General features: G+C 37.9%; 1 protein-coding gene across 1 annotated transcript; it reads left to right on the top strand.

The window, feature by feature from the left end:
- The first annotated feature begins 1,673 nt into the window (after positions 1–1,673).
- On the top strand, positions 1,674–17,738 carry PSMC2 (proteasome 26S subunit, ATPase 2). Its single transcript, XM_081535808.1, has 12 exons — positions 1,674–1,795; positions 3,524–3,561; positions 4,085–4,166; positions 5,276–5,375; positions 12,562–12,693; positions 13,097–13,169; positions 13,548–13,643; positions 14,316–14,480; positions 15,361–15,448; positions 16,993–17,195; positions 17,292–17,388; positions 17,475–17,738. Exons 1-12 carry the CDS (start codon positions 1,726–1,728, stop codon positions 17,630–17,632), a joined length of 1,302 nt encoding a protein of 433 aa, XP_081391934.1. The 5' UTR covers positions 1,674–1,725; the 3' UTR covers positions 17,633–17,738.
- Positions 17,739–18,838: the final 1,100 nt, after the last annotated feature.

An 18,838-nucleotide genomic window follows, 5' to 3' on the forward strand; every position in this document is an offset into this window, starting at 1 on the left:
TTATCTTAACCATTTTAAGTGTGCAGTTCAGTAGTGTTAAGTACATTCACTCTGTTGTGCACCCAATCTCCAGTACTCTTTTCATCTTGTAAAACTGAAACTCATGGTGTTAAATAACAACTCTCCATTTCCACCACCCCTATGCCCCCATCAACCACCATTTAACTTTTCATCTCTGAATCTGACCCTTATAGTTACCTCCTATAAGTGGAATCATACACTATTTGTCTTCTTGTGACTATTCCCTTAGCATAATTTCCTCACAAGTGGTTATGTGTCAGATTTTTTCTTTTTAAGGCTGAATAATATTCCATTGTATGTACATCTTATTTATGCATTCATCTGTTGACTGGGTTGCTTCCACCTTTCAGGTATCATGAATAATGTTGCTACGAATATGGAGGTACAACTATCTCTCTGAGACCCTGCTTATGTGTATTCTTGTGTGTATATACCCAGAATTGGAATTGCTGGGTCATTTGACCATTCCATTTTTAACCTTCTGAGGTACTGCCATACTGTTTTCCATTGTAGTTACACCATTTTAATATTTCCATAGCTATACACAAGGTTTCCATTTTCTCCACATCCTCACTAACACATTTTTTTTTCCTTTTTCTTGATAATAACTATTTTGACAGATATGAAGGGATGTTTCATGGTTTTGATTTGCATTTCCTCAGGGCCTAGTGATGCTGAACATCTTTTCCTGCGCTTGTTGACCATTTGTAGAACTTCTTTGGAGAGATATCCATTCAAGTACATTGTCTATTCAAAGAATCAGATTTTGTCCTGGGTTTTAGTTTTTTCTATTCTCTTTTGAAGACACTACATAGCTTACAGGATCTTAGTTCTCCCACCAGGGATTGAACCTGGGCTCCCACAGTGAAAAAGCTCTGCGTCCCAACTTCTGGACCTCCAGTTCTAACCTTTGGACCAAGTTTTAGTCCTTTATATATTCTGTATATTAACCCCTTATTAGATACATGACTTACAAGTATCTTCTCTCATTGTGTAGGTTGCCTTTTCACTGCTGCGTATAGAAGGGTCAGGCTTGTCTTTTTTTCTAAATTTTGCAATTGTCTCCTAATTGCTCTCTTCTGTTCCTCATCTGAATTCATTTCTTTCAAAACCTGTTTTCCCTGACTTCCCTGTATCTGAAGACAGGTACCACTCCGTAGCAGCGAGCTCAAAAATGGAAACAATTTACCTCCCCATCCATCGTTAACATCAAATTAATGAACAACTCCTATTTACTTTCACTCTATAAAACAAGCCACTACTCAATGCGTATCTAATAAGGCAGGTACTTTACAAACGTCGTTGTTTACTGCCTCCACAACACTCTGAGGTCAAGAGAAAAATTAAAGCACAGAGATTAAAGAAGTTACCCCAAAGTATAGCGTAAATGACAAAAGCAGGATTTAAACTCAGCAACCTGAGCCTGTGTTGGTCTTGAAATCTGTTGCTGAGGGACCTCGCCACTGTGAGAGGCTGAAGGAGAGCGACGTTCGTCCTCAAACTGGGATATCTTCCCCCTCTCCCACTTCGCCGGGTGCAACGCCAGTGTGTGACCTCCAGGGCGCTCTTCTGCCTGGCGCCGCAGTAAAAAGGCCCGCGGAGCCGGCTTTACTTCCGGTGAGGAAGGGAAAGGTGGGGGCACCACCGGAAGCGAGGAAGGTGCTGTGTAATCACCGAGGAGCTGGAGTACTTGGAGCCCTTAAAATGCCTGATTACCTCGGTGCTGATCAGAGGAAAACTAAAGAAGATGAGAAGGACGACAAGCCCATCCGAGGTCAGTTAACACAGGCAGGGGCTCCGGGCCGCGCCAGGACCAGTCTTGGCCCGGCGTGGGGGGAGGGGAGTGGATTCCAGGCTGTCGCTCTGTCGCTTTTGTGCAGCTGTTGATTTAGTCTGGTGCGGCAGCCGGGTTAACCGGCTGGTCTTCTCTGTCCCTTCTTTCTGTCCCACGTCCTGTGTTCATCTCTCGCTGATCGAAAGTTTATTCACATGCAGCTCTCAGGTCTTGAAGAAATCACCCACTCCACTCGGTCTTGCGGGCCTTGAAAAGTTCCCCGCCTGGTGGTGGTTGCCAACCTGGACCCTCTTTCCCTTTCCTCCGCCTCCTCAAGTGACAACTTGCTGCTGCTATCACTGCATAGCCAGGATCCTGAGACATAACTGTAAAAAAAAATTCCTTTGACTAGGTAATGCATTCACATGATTCAAAACCTGAAAGAGAAAAAGATAAATTGAAAAGCGTCATCCTTGACCGCAGCCATCTCTCCACAGAGGAAGCTGATGTTGCCATTTTGCCTCAACTTTCTATACATTTTCTGTGTACATACAAGCAAGTTTGTTTATATATTCCTTTTATTTTTTAAAAAAGAAAAAGCATAAATGTAACTTTCTGTACATCTTGCTTTTTAAAAAAAGTCTTAGTATGTTTTAGGAATTAGTTTATATCATTATATAGAGACAGTGTGAACTGTATAGAACCCAAATTATTGGACGTTCAGTCACGTATGAATTAATCATCACTGATGGACATTTCCTTTTCTTCTATCCTGTTGGCCATTATAGAGCAATGAATAACCTTGTTCATGTAACTCTTACCACATGCACAAACACAGCTGTAGGGTAAATTTTAGAAATGCCGTTGAATTTTTTTCTTTTTTGACATTTTTATAGACAGTGCTGGACTACTCTCCTTAGAGACCATACCACTTGACCCTTCACCCGCAACACTTTCATTCATGATTTCTTTCCTTTTGTACTCTCATGTTTATGCTGTTTTGTTTCTTATAGGTTATTTTAAAATGTTCTTATGGTGGGTTTTTGCTGTTTTTTTTCTCTTAACTCTTTCCTTTCTGAACAAGTTCAACCTCTCCTAGCACCCTTTCTTCTTAATAGTCCCCACCCCTCAAAGAAGCATTTCCTCTCCACTTTCACCTCACTCTTTTTCCTTGAAAGAGGTGCTCAGTCACCCAGTGGAAAACTTAGTCGTTGATTTAACATTTCATCTGTGTATTTCTCTGGATAAGTTATAATTCTATAAACATATTAACAGGTTTATCCCTTGGATACAGTTATAACTAACATGTGTAGAATTTTTTGTGTTTCTGAATCCATGTCTTACTTGATCTTAAAGAAACACTGAGGCTAACGTTCTTTCAGGTGAGAAAACTGATGCTCAGAGAAATTAAGTGGTTTTTCCAAGGTAACTTAGCAAATGCATGACCCTGCTGGGACTAGTGCTCAAGTCGTTTTGATTCTTAAAGTCTTTGGGCTTTCGGTTCTTGTTATGTCATATCACTCTAAGCTATTTTATATAATGTTAAGAATCTGCCTTCGCCCAGTTAGATAAAAGTTCCTTGAGTCCAGGAACTAACTGGTAGTTATATTTATATCACTACAACTTTGTGCAGTTCTTCTCATTTGGTGTAGTTTGAATTGAACAGGAAAGAATTGTGAGCTCAAGTTTCTTTTGTTTGAATTTCATGTATTATCTCTCTTCTTTTAGCACTGGATGAAGGGGATATTGCCTTGCTGAAAACTTATGTAAGTCCTTTCAGTATCTACAAAATACAGATGTTTTGTGTTGAAGTAAGGACTCTTGTTGGTATTTTCTTTCCAGAATAGTTAGAAGAGACTTCCAGCAGTTTAATCTTCACTGAAAAATGTTATATATCCACAGTTTCTATCTAGAATAAATCAGAAGCTTATACATTATTTTTATTCTATTTGTAATTAAGTGTGATACTATATGGAAAGATATTTGAAATAATTTACACAAACATTTACTATATTGAAAATGTATGAAAATGAATTAGCTGAAATGGTAAGTTTTAATGCATAGAAATAGGTCTCAATTTTAGACAATTTCAGGCATCATGTTCATTCGTTATCTTGCATAGTATGTTGCCTGCTTGGCGGTTATAGGTTGGTTCAGGAATTGTTCTGAAAATGAGAAACTCTCTACTTTCATTTTACAAGCTTTAGGACAATAATAGCTATTACAAGTGTAACTTAAAAGTTTTTGTTACTATAGTTTAATAAATTGCTGATATCCTTTATCTCCTAGGGTCAGAGCACTTATTCTAGGCAGATCAAACAGGTTGAAGATGACATTCAACAACTTCTCAAGAAAATTAATGAGCTCACCGGTATAAATATATTTTATTCTTGTTTCCTTTCTTTATGTGTAGTGGTTTAATTATATCAAAGGAGCAGAAATACAAATGTTACTCTTTAATTAATCATACGTTTTTAAAAAGTCATCCTTTACCAAAAACTATTTTATTTGCTACAAATAAATGTGCTATTCCTCTTATAAATAGTTTGTTTTCACTTTAAAAGCAAAGATAGAAGAGAAATCTTCCATAGAATCGGGGCCAAAATTTCATATTAACCACAAAAATCCATTAGTGAATAGAATGGATATGCACTAATAACTAATACACTCTAAGTTTTTATTATTGTTTCCTTTTTTCTTTCACTTTTTAAAGTTTTTTATGTCTACTGTTAGTCATCCCTATTCTACTCTTAATTGGTAGCAAGGAGTATTATAAAATCCAGCCCACCAGATTTAAATTATGTATTATTTCTGCCCAAGTGTGTAAAGCAGTATATGTAACTTTATTTTCACAGAGAATAAACTAAAAAATGAAATGTAAAAAAAAAAAAAAAATTCCCCCTATCTGTTAAGAAATTGCATCTCATTTAATAATCTCTTTCACTACTTCTACAAGCAAGTTTAATGCTTAGCAATTAAGAAACATCATCCTTTAAGCAAGTAATGTTTCTGTTGGTCAAGGCCAAGTTCAAAAGACTCTAATAAACAAGTCAGGATTTCTTGAATAAAAATATAATCTTACATGGTATTTATTGCTTGAAGTAAGCAGACTTCGGCCTAGTAGTTGGAAACTTTTCTTCTTGAGAACTTGAGTGGTGAAGTTTTACAGTATTTGACCTGCACAAAAAAATGTCAAACATGGCATTACGTTTTTGGCCTATGTGTACTTTGGGGCAGTAGTTTTCGCTTGGGGTGATCCCCCTAGGACATTCGGCAGTATCCGGGCTCTCTTGATTCTCCTATCTTGAGGGGGAAGTGGTAATAGTGATGTGGTGGCTAGAGGCCAGGGATACTCCCAGCCGTTCTGGAACGCACAGGACCACACCAGCAACCAGTTACTCAGTCTGAAATGTTAGTATTGCTGAGGTTGAGAAAGCTTGCAGTACATTTCAGTGAGTATTGTGATCTTTCTTTATGTAGGTATTAAAGAGTCTGACACTGGCCTGGCCCCACCAGCACTCTGGGATTTGGCTGCAGATAAGCAAACACTCCAGAGTGAACAGCCTTTGCAGGTTGCGAGGTATGCATAGTGGTCTCTGGAAATTTATTTTTTTTCTGTACTTTTGAGTGTAAGGCAATAATTAATAAAGAATTTTTATTCCATATTCCAAATAAATAAAGCTTTCTCCAAAAGTATCTGGGGTTAAAATTTTATGCTTTTAATAATAATTCAAGAAATAGGCCAAGACATAATCATATAAAGATTCAAATGATATAGGAAAATACAGAGCAAAATACAGAAACCTCCCTTTCCCTCCTCACTGTTCATAAGTGATGATGTTCAGACATCAGTGCTCCCTTGAACACTCAAGTTAAATATTTTTCTGTGTATGTGCATACATACCTATAGCATAGCTTACTAGAAGTGGAACAGGGACAGAGGTATTTACCATTTTGAAATGTGTAGAGAAAAAAATGGTTCAGCTAGTTTAAACTCTTAACTAAAAGGTTTTGAGGGAAATGTATTTTTGCCTGATCAGTGTTAAGATATGTGATTATTGATTTTTACACTTTTGTCATTTGGGCAAAAAACCCAGCTCACTTTAATCTGTATTGTGCTAATGACTAGTATGATACCTACTTCTTATTACTTATTAAACATTTTTTTTTATCTGTGGTGCTGGGCTCTCATGTCCTTCAGTGTACAGATTTTCTTGAAACTATTTGTAAATGATTTCTTTCCATTTTCTTGGTCCTCTGTTCTGGACTTTTGTTACTGATGCTGGATTGTTTGGATATGCTAATCTTTCTTTCCTGCTTTTCTGTGTCTTTTTGCTCTACTTTTTCGTGGTCTTTTCTTAACTTTGAGTCCATGTATTGATTTTGTTCCCCCTCTCACTTCACTTAAGTTTTTAATTTCTGAGAGCTTTTCTTCTTTCAGTGTATATGTTTTGTTGCTTTTTGAATGTCCTGTTCTCATATCATGGTCATAATATGTTGTCGTCTCTAAGGAAGCTAAGGCTAAACTGGAAGTTTCTGTTTCCTCTAAGATGGTTTTTCCCTCTTTGCTTGCTTGGTGTCTTTTTTTTTTTTTAATTTATTTATTTTAATTGGAGGCTAATTACTTTACAATATTGTGGTGGTTTTGCCATACATTGACATGAATCAGCCACGGATATACATGTGTCCCCCTGTCCCAACCCCCCTCTCCCCTCCCTCCCCATCCCATCCTTCTGAGTTGTCCCATTGTATCGGCTTTGCCCTGTTTCATGCATCAAACTTGGATTGATCATCTATTTCACATATGGTAATATACATGTTTTAATGCTGTTCTCTCAAATCATCCCACCCTCGCCTTCTCCTAAAGAGTCCAAAAGTCTGTTCTTTACATCTGTGTCTCTTGCTGTCTTGCATATAGGGTTGTCGTTACCATCTTTCTAAATTCCATATATATATGTATTAATATACACATATTATATGATACAGAATTGTATTATACAGAATTAATCTACTGTATTGGTATTTCTTTCTGACTTACTTCACTCTGTATAATAGGCTCCAGTTTCATCTACCTCATTAGAACTGACTCAAATGCATTTTTTTATAGCTGAGTAATATTCCATTGTGTATATGTACCACAGCTTTCTTATCCATTCGTCTGCTGATAGACATCTAGGTTGCTCCCATGTCCTGGCTATTGTAAACAGTCCTGCAGTGAACCCTGGGGTACATGCATCTCTTTCAATCCTGGTTTTCTCGGTGTGTGTGCCCAGCAGTGGGATTGCTGGGTTGTATGGCAGTTCTGTTTCCAGTTTTTTAAGGAATCTCCACACTGTTCTTCCATAGTGGCTATACTTGTTTGCATGGTGTGTGTCTTTTATGCTAGACGTCTGATAATCTTTGGGCTTCTGTTTTAGTGGGAGGCAAAAAAGCTGATAGATGGCTCTAGATTCAGTAGTGAGGCATGTCTATCCTAAACATCACTGTAGCTTATATGATTGAATGTTTAGTTGGGGAGCCTTCAATGTCAGTGTCTTTAGATCTTTTCATTTGGATGGTCATTTTTCCTAGAGAAGTTGTCTTCTGTCTCCTGTTGTTTCCAATCTCTAATATTTTGGAAGAACAGTGGAGGTAGGGGTCTAGGGAATGTCAGCAGCAGGCTCACTTGTGTTTAATCACCCTTCCCCTCTTACCTCCACACCTGCCTCATTTTCAGTCAAGTTACCACCACCACTACCACCATCCTACCCTTTGCCCCAGCATTTCTTGATACCTTCTGTTTTCAGTTCAGTTCAGTTCAGTTCAGTCGCTCAGTCGTGTCCGACTCTCTGCGACCCCATGAATTGCAGCACGCCAGGCCTCTCTGTCCATCACCAACTCCCGGAGTCTATCCAAACCCATGTTCATTGAGTCGGTGATGCCATCCAACCATCTCATCCTCTGTCGTCCCCTTCTCCTCCCGCCCCCAATCCTACCCAGCATTAGGGTCTTTTCCAATGAGTCAACCCTTCGCATGAGGTGGCCAAAGTATTGGAGCTTCAGCTTCAACATCAGACCTTCCAATGAACACCCAGGATTGATCTCTTTTAGGATGGATTGACTGGATCTCCTTGCAGTCCAAGGGACTCACAAGAGTCTTCTCCAACACCACAGTTCAAAAGCATCAATTCTGTGGCGCTCAGCTTTCTTCACCGTCCAACTCTCACATCCATACATGACCACTGGAAAAACCATAGCCTTGACTAGACGGACTTTTGTTGGCAAAGTAATGTCTCTGCTTTTAAACATGCTATCTAAGTTGGCCATAACCTTCCTTCCAAGGAGTAAGCGTCTTTCAATTTCATGGCTGCAGTCATCATCAGCAGTGATTCTGGAGCCCAAAAAAGTAAAGTTTGACACTGTTTCCACTGTTTCCCCATCTATTTCCCATTGAGTGATGGGACCAGATGCCATGATTTTAGTTTTCTGAATGTTGAGCTTTAAGCCAACTTTTTCACTCTTCTCCTTCACCTTCATCAAGAGGCTCTTTAGTTCGTCTTCACTTTCTGCCATAAGGGTGGTGTCATCCGCATATCTGAGGTTATTGATATTTCTCCCAGCAATCTTGATTCCAGCTTGTGTTTCTTCCAGCCCAGCGTTTCTCATGATGTACTCTGCATATAACTTAAATAAGCAGGGTGACAATATACAGCCTTGACGTACTCCTTTTCCTATTTGGAACCAGTCTGTTGTTCCATGTCCGGTTCTAACAGTTGCTTCCTGACCTGCATACAGGTTTCTCAAGAGACAGGTCAGATGGTCTGATATTCCCATCTCTTTAAGAATTTTCCACAGTTTATTGTGATCCACACAGTCAAAGGCTTTCGCATAGTCAATAAAGCAGAAATAGATGTTTTTCTGGAACTCTCTTGCTTTTTCGATGATCCAGCGGATATTGGCAATTTGATCTCTGGTTCCTCTGCCTTTTCTAAAACCAGCTTGAACATCTGGAAGTTCACGGTTCACGTATTGCTGAAGCCTGGCTTGGAGAATTTTGAGCATTACTTTACTAGCATGTGAGATGAGTGCAATTGTGCGATAGTTTGAGCATTCTTTGGCATTGCCTTTCTTTGGGATTGGAACGAAAACTGACCTTTTCCAGTCCTGTGGCCACTGATGAGTTTTCCAAATTTGCTGGCATATCGAGTGCAGCACTTTCACAGCATCACCTTTGAGGATTTGAAATAGCTCAACTGGAATTCCATCACCTCCACTAGCTTCGTTCGTAGTGATGCTTTCTAAGGCCCACTTGACTTCACATTCCAGGATGTCTGGCTCTAGGTGAGTGATCACACCATCGTGATTATCTGGGTCGTGAAGATCTTTTTTATACAGTTCTGTGTATTCTTGCCACCTCTTCTTAATATCTTCTGCTTCTGTTAGGTCCATACCATTTCTGTCCTTTATCGAGCCTATCTTTGCATGAAATGTTCCTTTGGTATCTCTAATTTTCTTGAAGAGGTCTCTAGTCTTTCCCAATCTGTTGTTTTCCTCTATTTCTTTGCACTGATCGCTGAGGAAGGCTTTCTTATCTCTCCTTGCTATTCTTTGGAACTCTGCATTCATATGAGAATATCTTTCCTTTTCTCCTTTGCTTTTCGCTTCTCTTCTCTTCCCAGCTATCTGTAAGGCCTCCTCAGACAGCCATTTTGCTTTTTTGCATTTCTTTTCCATGGGAATTTTCTTGATCCCTGTCTCCTGTACAATGTCACGAACCTCTGTCCATAGTTCATCAGGCACTCTGTCCATCAGGTCTAGTCCCTTAAATCTATTTCTCACTTCCACTGTATACTCATAAGGGATTTGATCTAGGTCATACCTGAATGGTCTAGTGGTTTTCCCCACTTTCTTCAATTTAAGTCTGAATTTGGAAGCAGTTCATGATCTGAGCCACAGTCTGCTCCTGGTCTTGTTTTTGCTGACTGTATAGAGTTTCTCCATCTTTCGCTGCAAAGAATATAATCAATCTGATTTCGGTGTTGACCATCTGGTGATGTCCACGTGTAGAGTCTTCTCTTGTGTTGTTGGAATAGGGTGTTTGCTATTACCAGTGCGTTCTCGTGACAAAACTATTAGCCTTTGCCCTGCTTCATTCTGTCTCCAAGGCCAAACTTGCCTGTTACGCCAGGTGTTTCTTGACTTTCTACTTTTGCATTCCAGTCCCCTATAATGAAAAAGACATCTTTTTTGGGTGTTAGTTCTAGAAGGTCTTGTAGGTCTTCATAGAACCGTTCAACTTCAGCTTCTTCGGCGTTACTGGTTGGGGCATAGACTTGGATTACCGTGATATTGAATGGTTTGCCTTGGAAACGAACAGAGATCATTTTGTCGTTTTTGAGATTTCATCCAAGTACTGCATTTTGGACTCTCTTGTTGACCATGATGGCTACTCCATTTCTTCTAAGGGATTCTTGCTCACAGTAGTAGATATAATGGTCATCTGAGTTAAATTCACCCATTCCAGTCCATCTTAGTTCACTGATTCCTAGAATGTCAACGTTCACTCTTGCCATCTCCTGTTTGACCACTTCCAGTTTGCCTTGATTCATGGACCTAACATTCCAGGTTCCTATGCAATATTGCTCTTGACAGCATCGGACTTTGTGTCTATCACCAGTCACATCCACAGCTGGGTATCGTTTTTGCTTTGGCTCCATCCCATCATTCTTTCTGGAGTTATTTCTCCACTGATCTCCATTAGCATATTGGGCACCTACTGACCTGGGGAGTTCATCTTTCAGTGTCCTATCCTTTTGCCTTTTCATACTGTTCATGGGGTTCTCCTTGTGTTTTACTCTCTGCTAAATATTTTCACCACCTCCAAACGAAACCTCAAACACATTAACTGCCCCTATTCCCCTTTCTCTTTGGACATGGCAGCTACTAATCTACTCTTATCTGTATGGATTTGCCTACCCTGGACATTTCATATAAATGTAATTATGTAATGTATCACCCTTTGTTTCTGACTTTAGCTTCACATAACGGTTTAAGCTTCATTCATGTTGTAGCTTGTATCAGAACATCATTCTTTATAGCCAAACAGTATTCCATTCTAATTTCTCTCTTCATTGGTATTCTCTGTTTGGTAAGGCATTGTTCTCACACTTCCCACTAATTCTTTAGACATGGTTTCCTTTGGTTTTCAGAAAAAAACATTTATGACATGGATTAAAGATCGTGTTTAGTAAGACCAGTGTCTTCCCTTGGACTGCCTTTCTCCTGTGTATGGGCCGTATCTTACTTCTCTTTGTGTCTCATAACTGTTTGATGGAACCTGGACGTCAGTTTTGGAACTCAGATTTCTCCTTTCCCCAGGGTTCGTTCCTGTTGTTGTTTTGAAGTTTTTTGGTCAGTCTCTTGTTATCCCCAACTGGTAAATGCTGCTTCAGACAGTTGATGTTAAATAACTGCCACTGATTGTTTCCAATAAATGTCCTGTGGGGAGGGCATCTGTAGACAGTGAACTCTGAGTCAGGTCAAATAAAAACAAATCCTGAGAATGGGGCTTTTTAAGCTAGCTGTCACACAGGTCAGGAGTTTTCTGAGGCTTGGCTTTTGGAGGAGCTCCATTTCTTCATCTTTGCCTTCCCCCAAGGAGGCTGCTTGTTTCCACCTTAACCATGGCTGGGAGGCTGTTGGCTTTCAAGTCTTCTGCAGAGGTGGGGAGAGGGCTATGGGGTTAAAGTGAGTTTAAATGCAAAACACTCACTGTTCTTACTGGGATTTAGCCTTTTTTTTTTTTTTTTTTTCCAAACCTGTAGTTAATTTCCAGAATTCTGAGAATGTTGATTTGGACTGTTTTTGCCAGTGTTCTCTTTGCTTTTAAGGATGAGCAGGTTTTCAAAACTCCTTACTTCAATGTTCTGCAAGTTGAGGTCCCTGTATATATACTTTCTCAGCTGAGGATTAAAAAAATCCTGTATCTGTGTTGGTGGGTCTGTCAGATAAAGTAGTGATGGATACTTTATATAAAATTATACTTCCTTGGTAGACTTTGGCTAATAACAGAAAACGGTGTCCTGTCCATAATTTATGCTGCTAGGACAAAGCATTCTTTACCTTACTCTTAGCTCTGCCTAATGCACATTCCAGAGACTATTTTGTATTTCCCTGTATTTGTTGCGATAGCTTATGAGCTTTTTCTAATGTGAGTTCTGTTTGTTTTTGTGTTTCTTCTGTAAGCAGATAGTATAGCAAATAGGCAGTAGCTTACTTTCTCCTGTGATGTATGTGGGATAGCAAATTCACCTTCACCATAACCCCTAGGAAGAAATATATTTAAGTTAAAAATAGCAGCAACAGTAAAAATGGGTTTGAAATATAAACTCAGGGAAAAATGAAAACACATTTATTACACGATATAAGACAAGATGACTATCTTTTAATAAGAAAAATAAAAAGGAGAATACCTGAAGATACAGAGGAGTATCACTAATAAAGGGATATAGTTATGAAAATCAAGAAAGGGAACTTCCTAATGATGAACTATTTGGGTTTACTTTTCCAAGGGAATATATCTTCTGAAATTTTACTGGCTTGACTAAAGCTGAGCAGACCCTTGGGACTGAGCATATTCTGTAGAGAAGGATCCTTAACAGTGGCCCAGTTTATGCAGTTTACACCTGCTCAGTAGTGTACTGCTTGCCCAAGAGAGAATCTAGTTACTTCAATTCATTATTAGTGGTTCAGGTTCCTTACTCTAATCAAGCCTTTTGCCATGTTAGATGCACAAAGATAATCAATGCTGACTCAGAGGACCCGAAGTACATTATCAATGTGAAGCAGTTTGCCAAGTTTGTGGTGGACCTCAGTGATCAGGTAGCACCTACCGACATTGAAGAAGGGATGAGAGTTGGGTAAGATTTCTATCTACAGTAAATACTCACCTTTCACTAAAGATGCCATGTCACATTCACGCCCTTGGCTTTCTTTTGAGTGGATGAACTGGGTGTCATGGAATACAAGGGGGTAATCTAGTAGAGGACTGTGGTTGAATATCCTTTCTTCTGCATCTGCTTCCTGACCTCCCACCCCTACTTAGCCTTTCATGGCCTCAAATGTCAGGATTAAAGTAAGTACAGAATTTTAAAGTTGAGTTTGCTGGTCTATTTAAGGTAACATGGTATAGGTGGAGGAAGCCCTTGCCCTAGGATGGTTATAAGGACTAAGTGAGTTAATGTAGTTAATGTATATAGAACGCATGATAATTCAGTATATTTTTTTGTATGTGTTAGTGAGGATCTTTTTTTACCTCTTTAGTGTGGACAGAAATAAGTATCAGATTCACATTCCACTGCCTCCTAAGATTGACCCAACAGTTACCATGATGCAGGTAAGAAACCAAGGGAGGGAAAAGGAATGGCATGAATTTGAATACAATTGCATTCATCTCAAAAAGTGTTGAAGGTTTTAACTAATAAAAAATATTAATGTGTGCATATATACTGAAGAGTTGCCAACATTTTAAAAATAATTTTTCAGATGAGAAAGTCTTCTTCAGTCTTTTACTGGTTTGTCTCTCGCTTAGTGTTATAACAGGTAGTACAGCTTGTGAGTCTAGGACACTGGCAGTGTATTCAATTTTTATTAAAGTTCTTACTTGGTGTAAGTCTTGATTTTTCTTTAGGGTATTGGGTCTACTCTACTGGATAGAACAATTAGTATTCAAAATTGTGTGGCTCTATGTTGTACATTTTCATCCTTCTCATAGGTGGAGGAAAAACCTGATGTTACATACAGTGATGTGGGTGGCTGTAAGGAACAGATTGAGAAACTTCGAGAAGTAGTTGAGACCCCACTGCTTCATGTAAGTGGCTGAGACTGTTGCTTTTTAAATTTCTTTGTACAAAGATATGACAGCCTTTTGCCTACTGTGCACTAAAATTCTGCCTATATATTCATTTTAAATATTTTTACTTTCCTAAATAAAAAATTTTGATGGGGTAGAGGGTAAAGGTATGGAGAATTGGTAAGTTCCAGGAGAGAAGGCAAAAGGATTGAGCAGCCAACCCTCTTCAAAAAAGAAAAATCTATTTAGTGTGACAAGGGAGGTTGAGATATAACCTTTATAAATATGTTAAATATGTTATAGGTAGGTTATTATAAAAGAAGCAGTGTGTTTTAATGATATCAAGAAGAAATGGGCTTAAATTGAATCAAATTAAGCATAGGGAATAATGCAAAAAAACCAAGATATTATATATGAGATAATACTTTTGTTATTTAAACACTTTTTTTTTTTTTAATTAGGGGAAAAAAGTGTTTTTGTTAACCCTGGATAGTAGGGTATCTTTAAAAGCCATTCAGCCTTGGGTATTAATGAGTCTGGATCTTATGTCATAGAATAAGTAAAATTCTTATTTAGATCAAATACATAAATTGTGGACTTAATAATTTTGGTTTAAATATACTGATGTAGAGATAGTCCTGTTTTTATTATAGAGAAGTGGTAAGTGTAAAAATTATGTCTCCATCACAGCCAGAGAGGTTTGTTAACCTTGGCATCGAGCCTCCCAAGGGTGTGCTGCTCTTTGGTCCACCTGGTACCGGCAAGACACTCTGTGCTCGGGCAGTTGCTAACAGGACTGATGCTTGCTTCATTCGAGTTATTGGATCTGAACTTGTACAGAAGTATGTCGGTGAGGTAAAGTAAATTGATCATAATCAAGGAATATGTAGCTCTATGAAAGATTTATAAAGCATAGATGAAATTAAAATGGTGATTCCACATCAAAAGCTTTGAGACCTGAAATGTTTTGATTGATGGATTGTAATTAGTAGTTAGAAGTCTAGAAGCCACTAGTCTTCCCTTATGGTCATTTGGAAATAAACACACTGTTTAACGTTTTTAATCAGTATGCTCCCTGCTGAAGGGTACCATTTTCTACAGATTTGGTTTATAAGATAAATATCCCAGTAATGCCCAGAGAATGTATTAGAAAGTGTATTCACTTCAGGGGCCGTGTTTTATGTTCTTTTGATAAAGAGACCAGAGATTGTCTATGTATGTGTATGTGTGGGGTGTATGTACACATACAAACAGACATGTTTTTTTTCATTAGGGAGTAAGTTTAGGGCTGAATATATTACATTGAAACATTAATGATTAGTGTACTTAGAATGAGAATTAGAAAAGGATCTTCATATGTGGAGATATACTTTTATTCTTTGATCAAAACTTACACATCAAATTCAGTGATCAGAAATGCCAAGTGATCAGATTCTTTTACTTCTTCAAGTTTTATTGATTGAAATAGTACCTTTATTTAATTGTGTTAATTTGATCTCTTCAAGTCGTAAAGTTATTGACTATTTCATAAGTACAGAATCATGAAATTACTTAATAGTGCTTTAAACCTAGTGAGATTAATTTGATGGAATAGGTAACACACTTTAATCTTTGTGAAAAAATTTTAGGTAATGACAGTTGAGGATACTTGTAAGAAATACTGAAAAGTTTGAAGCATAACTTATTAAGAAGATTTTAAACCAAGTCTGAATTAACAAATTATTTTTTTCATTAGGGGGCTCGAATGGTTCGAGAGCTCTTTGAAATGGCCAGAACAAAGAAAGCCTGCCTTATCTTTTTTGATGAAATTGATGCTATTGGAGGTATGAATGATATCTCAGAGAACTTTAGGACTGAGTTTCATGAGGATTCTATAGTGATATGTGTGGAGGTCCCTGATATGTTAATCTTTATGAAATTTTAATTCCAACTCTTTTATGAGCTTTGGCACATGAGAGCTACAGATCTAATAGTAGGACTACACCGCACAGGGGAAGAGCATTAAATAGCATGGGTATTTCTCAAAGTCTTTATCTTTGAACTTTCCCAATTTCATTCACAGAACTTGTATTTTCACACTTTGGCAACTCCTAACTTGAGATACAGCTTCACTTAATTGGATCAGAAAGCAGTTGAGGCATAATTTAATTGATAGTAGTTCATAAAATGTACATAAAATAATATTATTTGCTTCATAGATTTGATGAAATACAGTATTAGCTGTGCGATCTAAACAAGTTGTCTAAACTAACTCTAAGCTCCAGTTTGCTTCTCTTATAAAAAGAGTAATTACAGCTTTGTTTCATGGGTTTTTGAAAAGCCTGAAGTATATAAGAAATTTGATAGACTTTGAAAACTACACTGTTCTATTGTTCCTTGGCTGTTGTTACAGTCTATACAAGTAATAGTCCCTGTTAGCTGCAGAAGTGTTATATCACTAGACAGTTGTGATTTAATGAACTCAGTGACAAAAAAAATATAGTGGACGCTGTGACACTGGTTGGGGACTGCGGTTGTTAGCCTTGCTTTTAGACTCGGTGGGTGTTGTGAGCTTTGGACATTCTTTAGTAAATGTTCAAGGGCTGTAATTTGACCAGTCTATAGATGTGGTGTGGTGACCCTGATGTCATTTTTGTAATACCTTTGGAATAAGCCTTATGATGTGAGGATGCTCTGAATCCGTGGTTTCCAAAGTGGATTTTATATAAAACTGTATTAGGGTACTGGAAGAAAATACTGGAATTTAGGCTCATATTTAATCTCATTTAACAATTTTTCATTTTGGTGTTTGATACTGTACATAATACATTAATACAACAGTATGTATTTGTACAATTTTAAAATGAAAATATATATATATAGGAGGTCTTTTTTTTGTGCTATACTGATTGAAATGAAGGTGAGTATTGACACTACTCAGAGTATTCTAATATATCCAAATTGGTGTGATAGTAAGCTGTTACAGTTCTACTGTATTATGGATTTAGCCATGTTTTTGACAGTTTTGAGAATTTTAAAGAGCATGGCATTTTCTTACATATAATCAAATACCATTATAGTGCTAAAGTTTGCATGTATTTTTGTTACCTAGTCCAGGTGTATATTGTGTCGAACAATGGAGGTGTTCTTGAGTGACTTAAAAAACAAAATTGCTTAAAGAAAATTTTAAAAAATACTTATTCAAAGGAACCTATGTTAAATAAACCTTTGATGAACCCTTTCTAATTAGTTTTGTGTAAAGCAGGCTGTTCTTACAGAATTTACTTATAACTGAGAGGTTCCTTTGGGCTGGAGGGCATGATATTCACCAGACAGAGTGCTTCTCTGAGTGAAGGTGAAGATCATGTCTTTCCTCCTGTCTTCTCAGGGGCTCGTTTTGACGATGGTGCTGGGGGTGACAATGAAGTGCAGAGGACCATGTTGGAGCTGATAAATCAGCTGGATGGGTTTGATCCTCGAGGCAACATTAAAGTGCTGATGGCTACAAACAGACCCGACACTCTGGACCCAGCACTCATGAGGCCGGGGAGACTGGACAGGAAGATTGAGTTTAGCTTACCTGATCTAGAGGTGGGAATATCATTTCACTGTAGAAAAGGGATTCTTGAAATTTTTTCCTTCCTGTGCTATTTTCCATTTTAACATTGTCAATTTCCCTATTTTCAGGGTCGGACTCACATTTTTAAGATTCATGCCCGTTCAATGAGTGTTGAAAGAGATATCAGATTTGAATTGTTAGCACGACTGTGTCCAAATAGCACTGGTAGGTGGAAAGGTCTTGCTTCTGTTTGTTGGTCTGTCTGTCTGGGCTGCTTTATTTAAGCCTGTTATTTTCTTTTTGTTTGAAAGGTGCTGAGATCAGAAGCGTCTGCACAGAAGCTGGTATGTTTGCCATCCGAGCACGGCGAAAAATTGCTACTGAGAAGGATTTCTTGGAAGCTGTAAATAAGGTCATTAAGTCCTATGCCAAGTTCAGTGCTACTCCCCGCTATATGACATACAACTGAGCCGTGGCAGTGTTTGTGAAAACATTTCTTTTCATTGGAATCCTAACCTTATACAGGTTTCTTAATAACCATTTCACACACAAAATAAATGGTTTTCAAAATTGTACGCTTTCTTCCCAGATGTCTTTTTTTTTTCTCTGTGGTACAGTAAAGGGTGATATCTACTGCCATTAGACAGAAAAGCTGTTTTTAGACTCACTAACCATTTAAAGGTTCCAAATTGTCAAGTGCTCACTTTGACCATGTATGTTCTAGACATATGCCAGCAGGGTGCTGTACCTATATTATCTCATTGTGTCTGCCACTGTATCTGCCCAGTGAGGTGGATTTAACAGATGCAGAATTTTCCTACCTTGTTTCCTTGTCACAGAGCTGAGATTCGCGTCCCAAGTTTAACTGCTCCAGCGCCGATGCTTCTATCCATAATACTCTTCTTCCCTCATCATAGTGGCCCATCGAGGCACACAGTCACATGTGTTTCAATAGGTTTTTTTCCTACAATGTTGAATAATAAAGCTTTGGCTAAACTTTGTTTAAAGTGTGAGAAGCATCTGATGTAATGTGTTTTGCTTTGCCATTTAAGCCGATTTCAAATTAATTAAGGATTGTTGATATTAATGACTAGCAAAGTAGTAAAGTAGAATAATATATAATACATGTTATTATATGTATTACAATAATCTCATTTAGAAAATCCAGAATTGGCTTTATACAGAAAAGTACTTATTTTCATTTTATAAATCAATGGTTTAAAATTTTGGTAAAGCTCCCACAAGAATCTTGGTCTACACTGAAGTATTTCTAAAATAAAAGTTGTATTAGAATCCTAAACAAAGCTCTTTAAAATTATTTCATGTACCACCACCACCAAATTCCCTCCCTCTTTTACCACCATAACCCCCTTCTATGCCCCTCCCAAACACTGAGACCCAAACACAATAAAGAATATTTTTATTGTAGTTCAGTATTCACAAGTGATGCAAAATAGAGATGGATACATTGTAATTCACAAAAAAAGTTGACAACATAGAAAATGCTCTAAGTGTTGCATTGAAATCTTTAAATAAGAAAATTTTGAAGCAGAAAAATTAAAGCCATTCATTCATAAAATCCAACCAACATTCTTTTTCTTTTCATTATTGTGAACTTGATCAGAAAAGCTTTTTTTTTTCCTAAACCTGCCGTAGTCTTTCAAGAAGTATGAAG

Source organism: Giraffa tippelskirchi, chromosome 10, assembly GCF_054371585.1.
Source record: "Giraffa tippelskirchi isolate mGirTip1 chromosome 10, T2T-mGirTip1v1.2.pri, whole genome shotgun sequence".
Classification (NCBI taxonomy): Eukaryota; Metazoa; Chordata; class Mammalia; order Artiodactyla; family Giraffidae; genus Giraffa; species Giraffa tippelskirchi.

What these genes read in the sequence shown, in the direction of transcription:
- PSMC2 (XM_081535808.1), top strand. Translation starts at nt 1,726, where the DNA reads ATGCCTGATTACCTCGGTGCTGATCAGAGGAAAACTAAAGAAGATGAG. An exon ending in GGACGACAAGCCCATCCGAG is followed by an intron (nt 1,796 to 3,523) that starts GTCAGTTAACAC and finishes CTCTTCTTTTAG; the next exon opens with CACTGGATGAAGGGGATATT. An exon ending in CAGCCTTTGCAGGTTGCGAG is followed by an intron (nt 5,376 to 12,561) that starts GTATGCATAGTG and finishes TTGCCATGTTAG; the next exon opens with ATGCACAAAGATAATCAATG.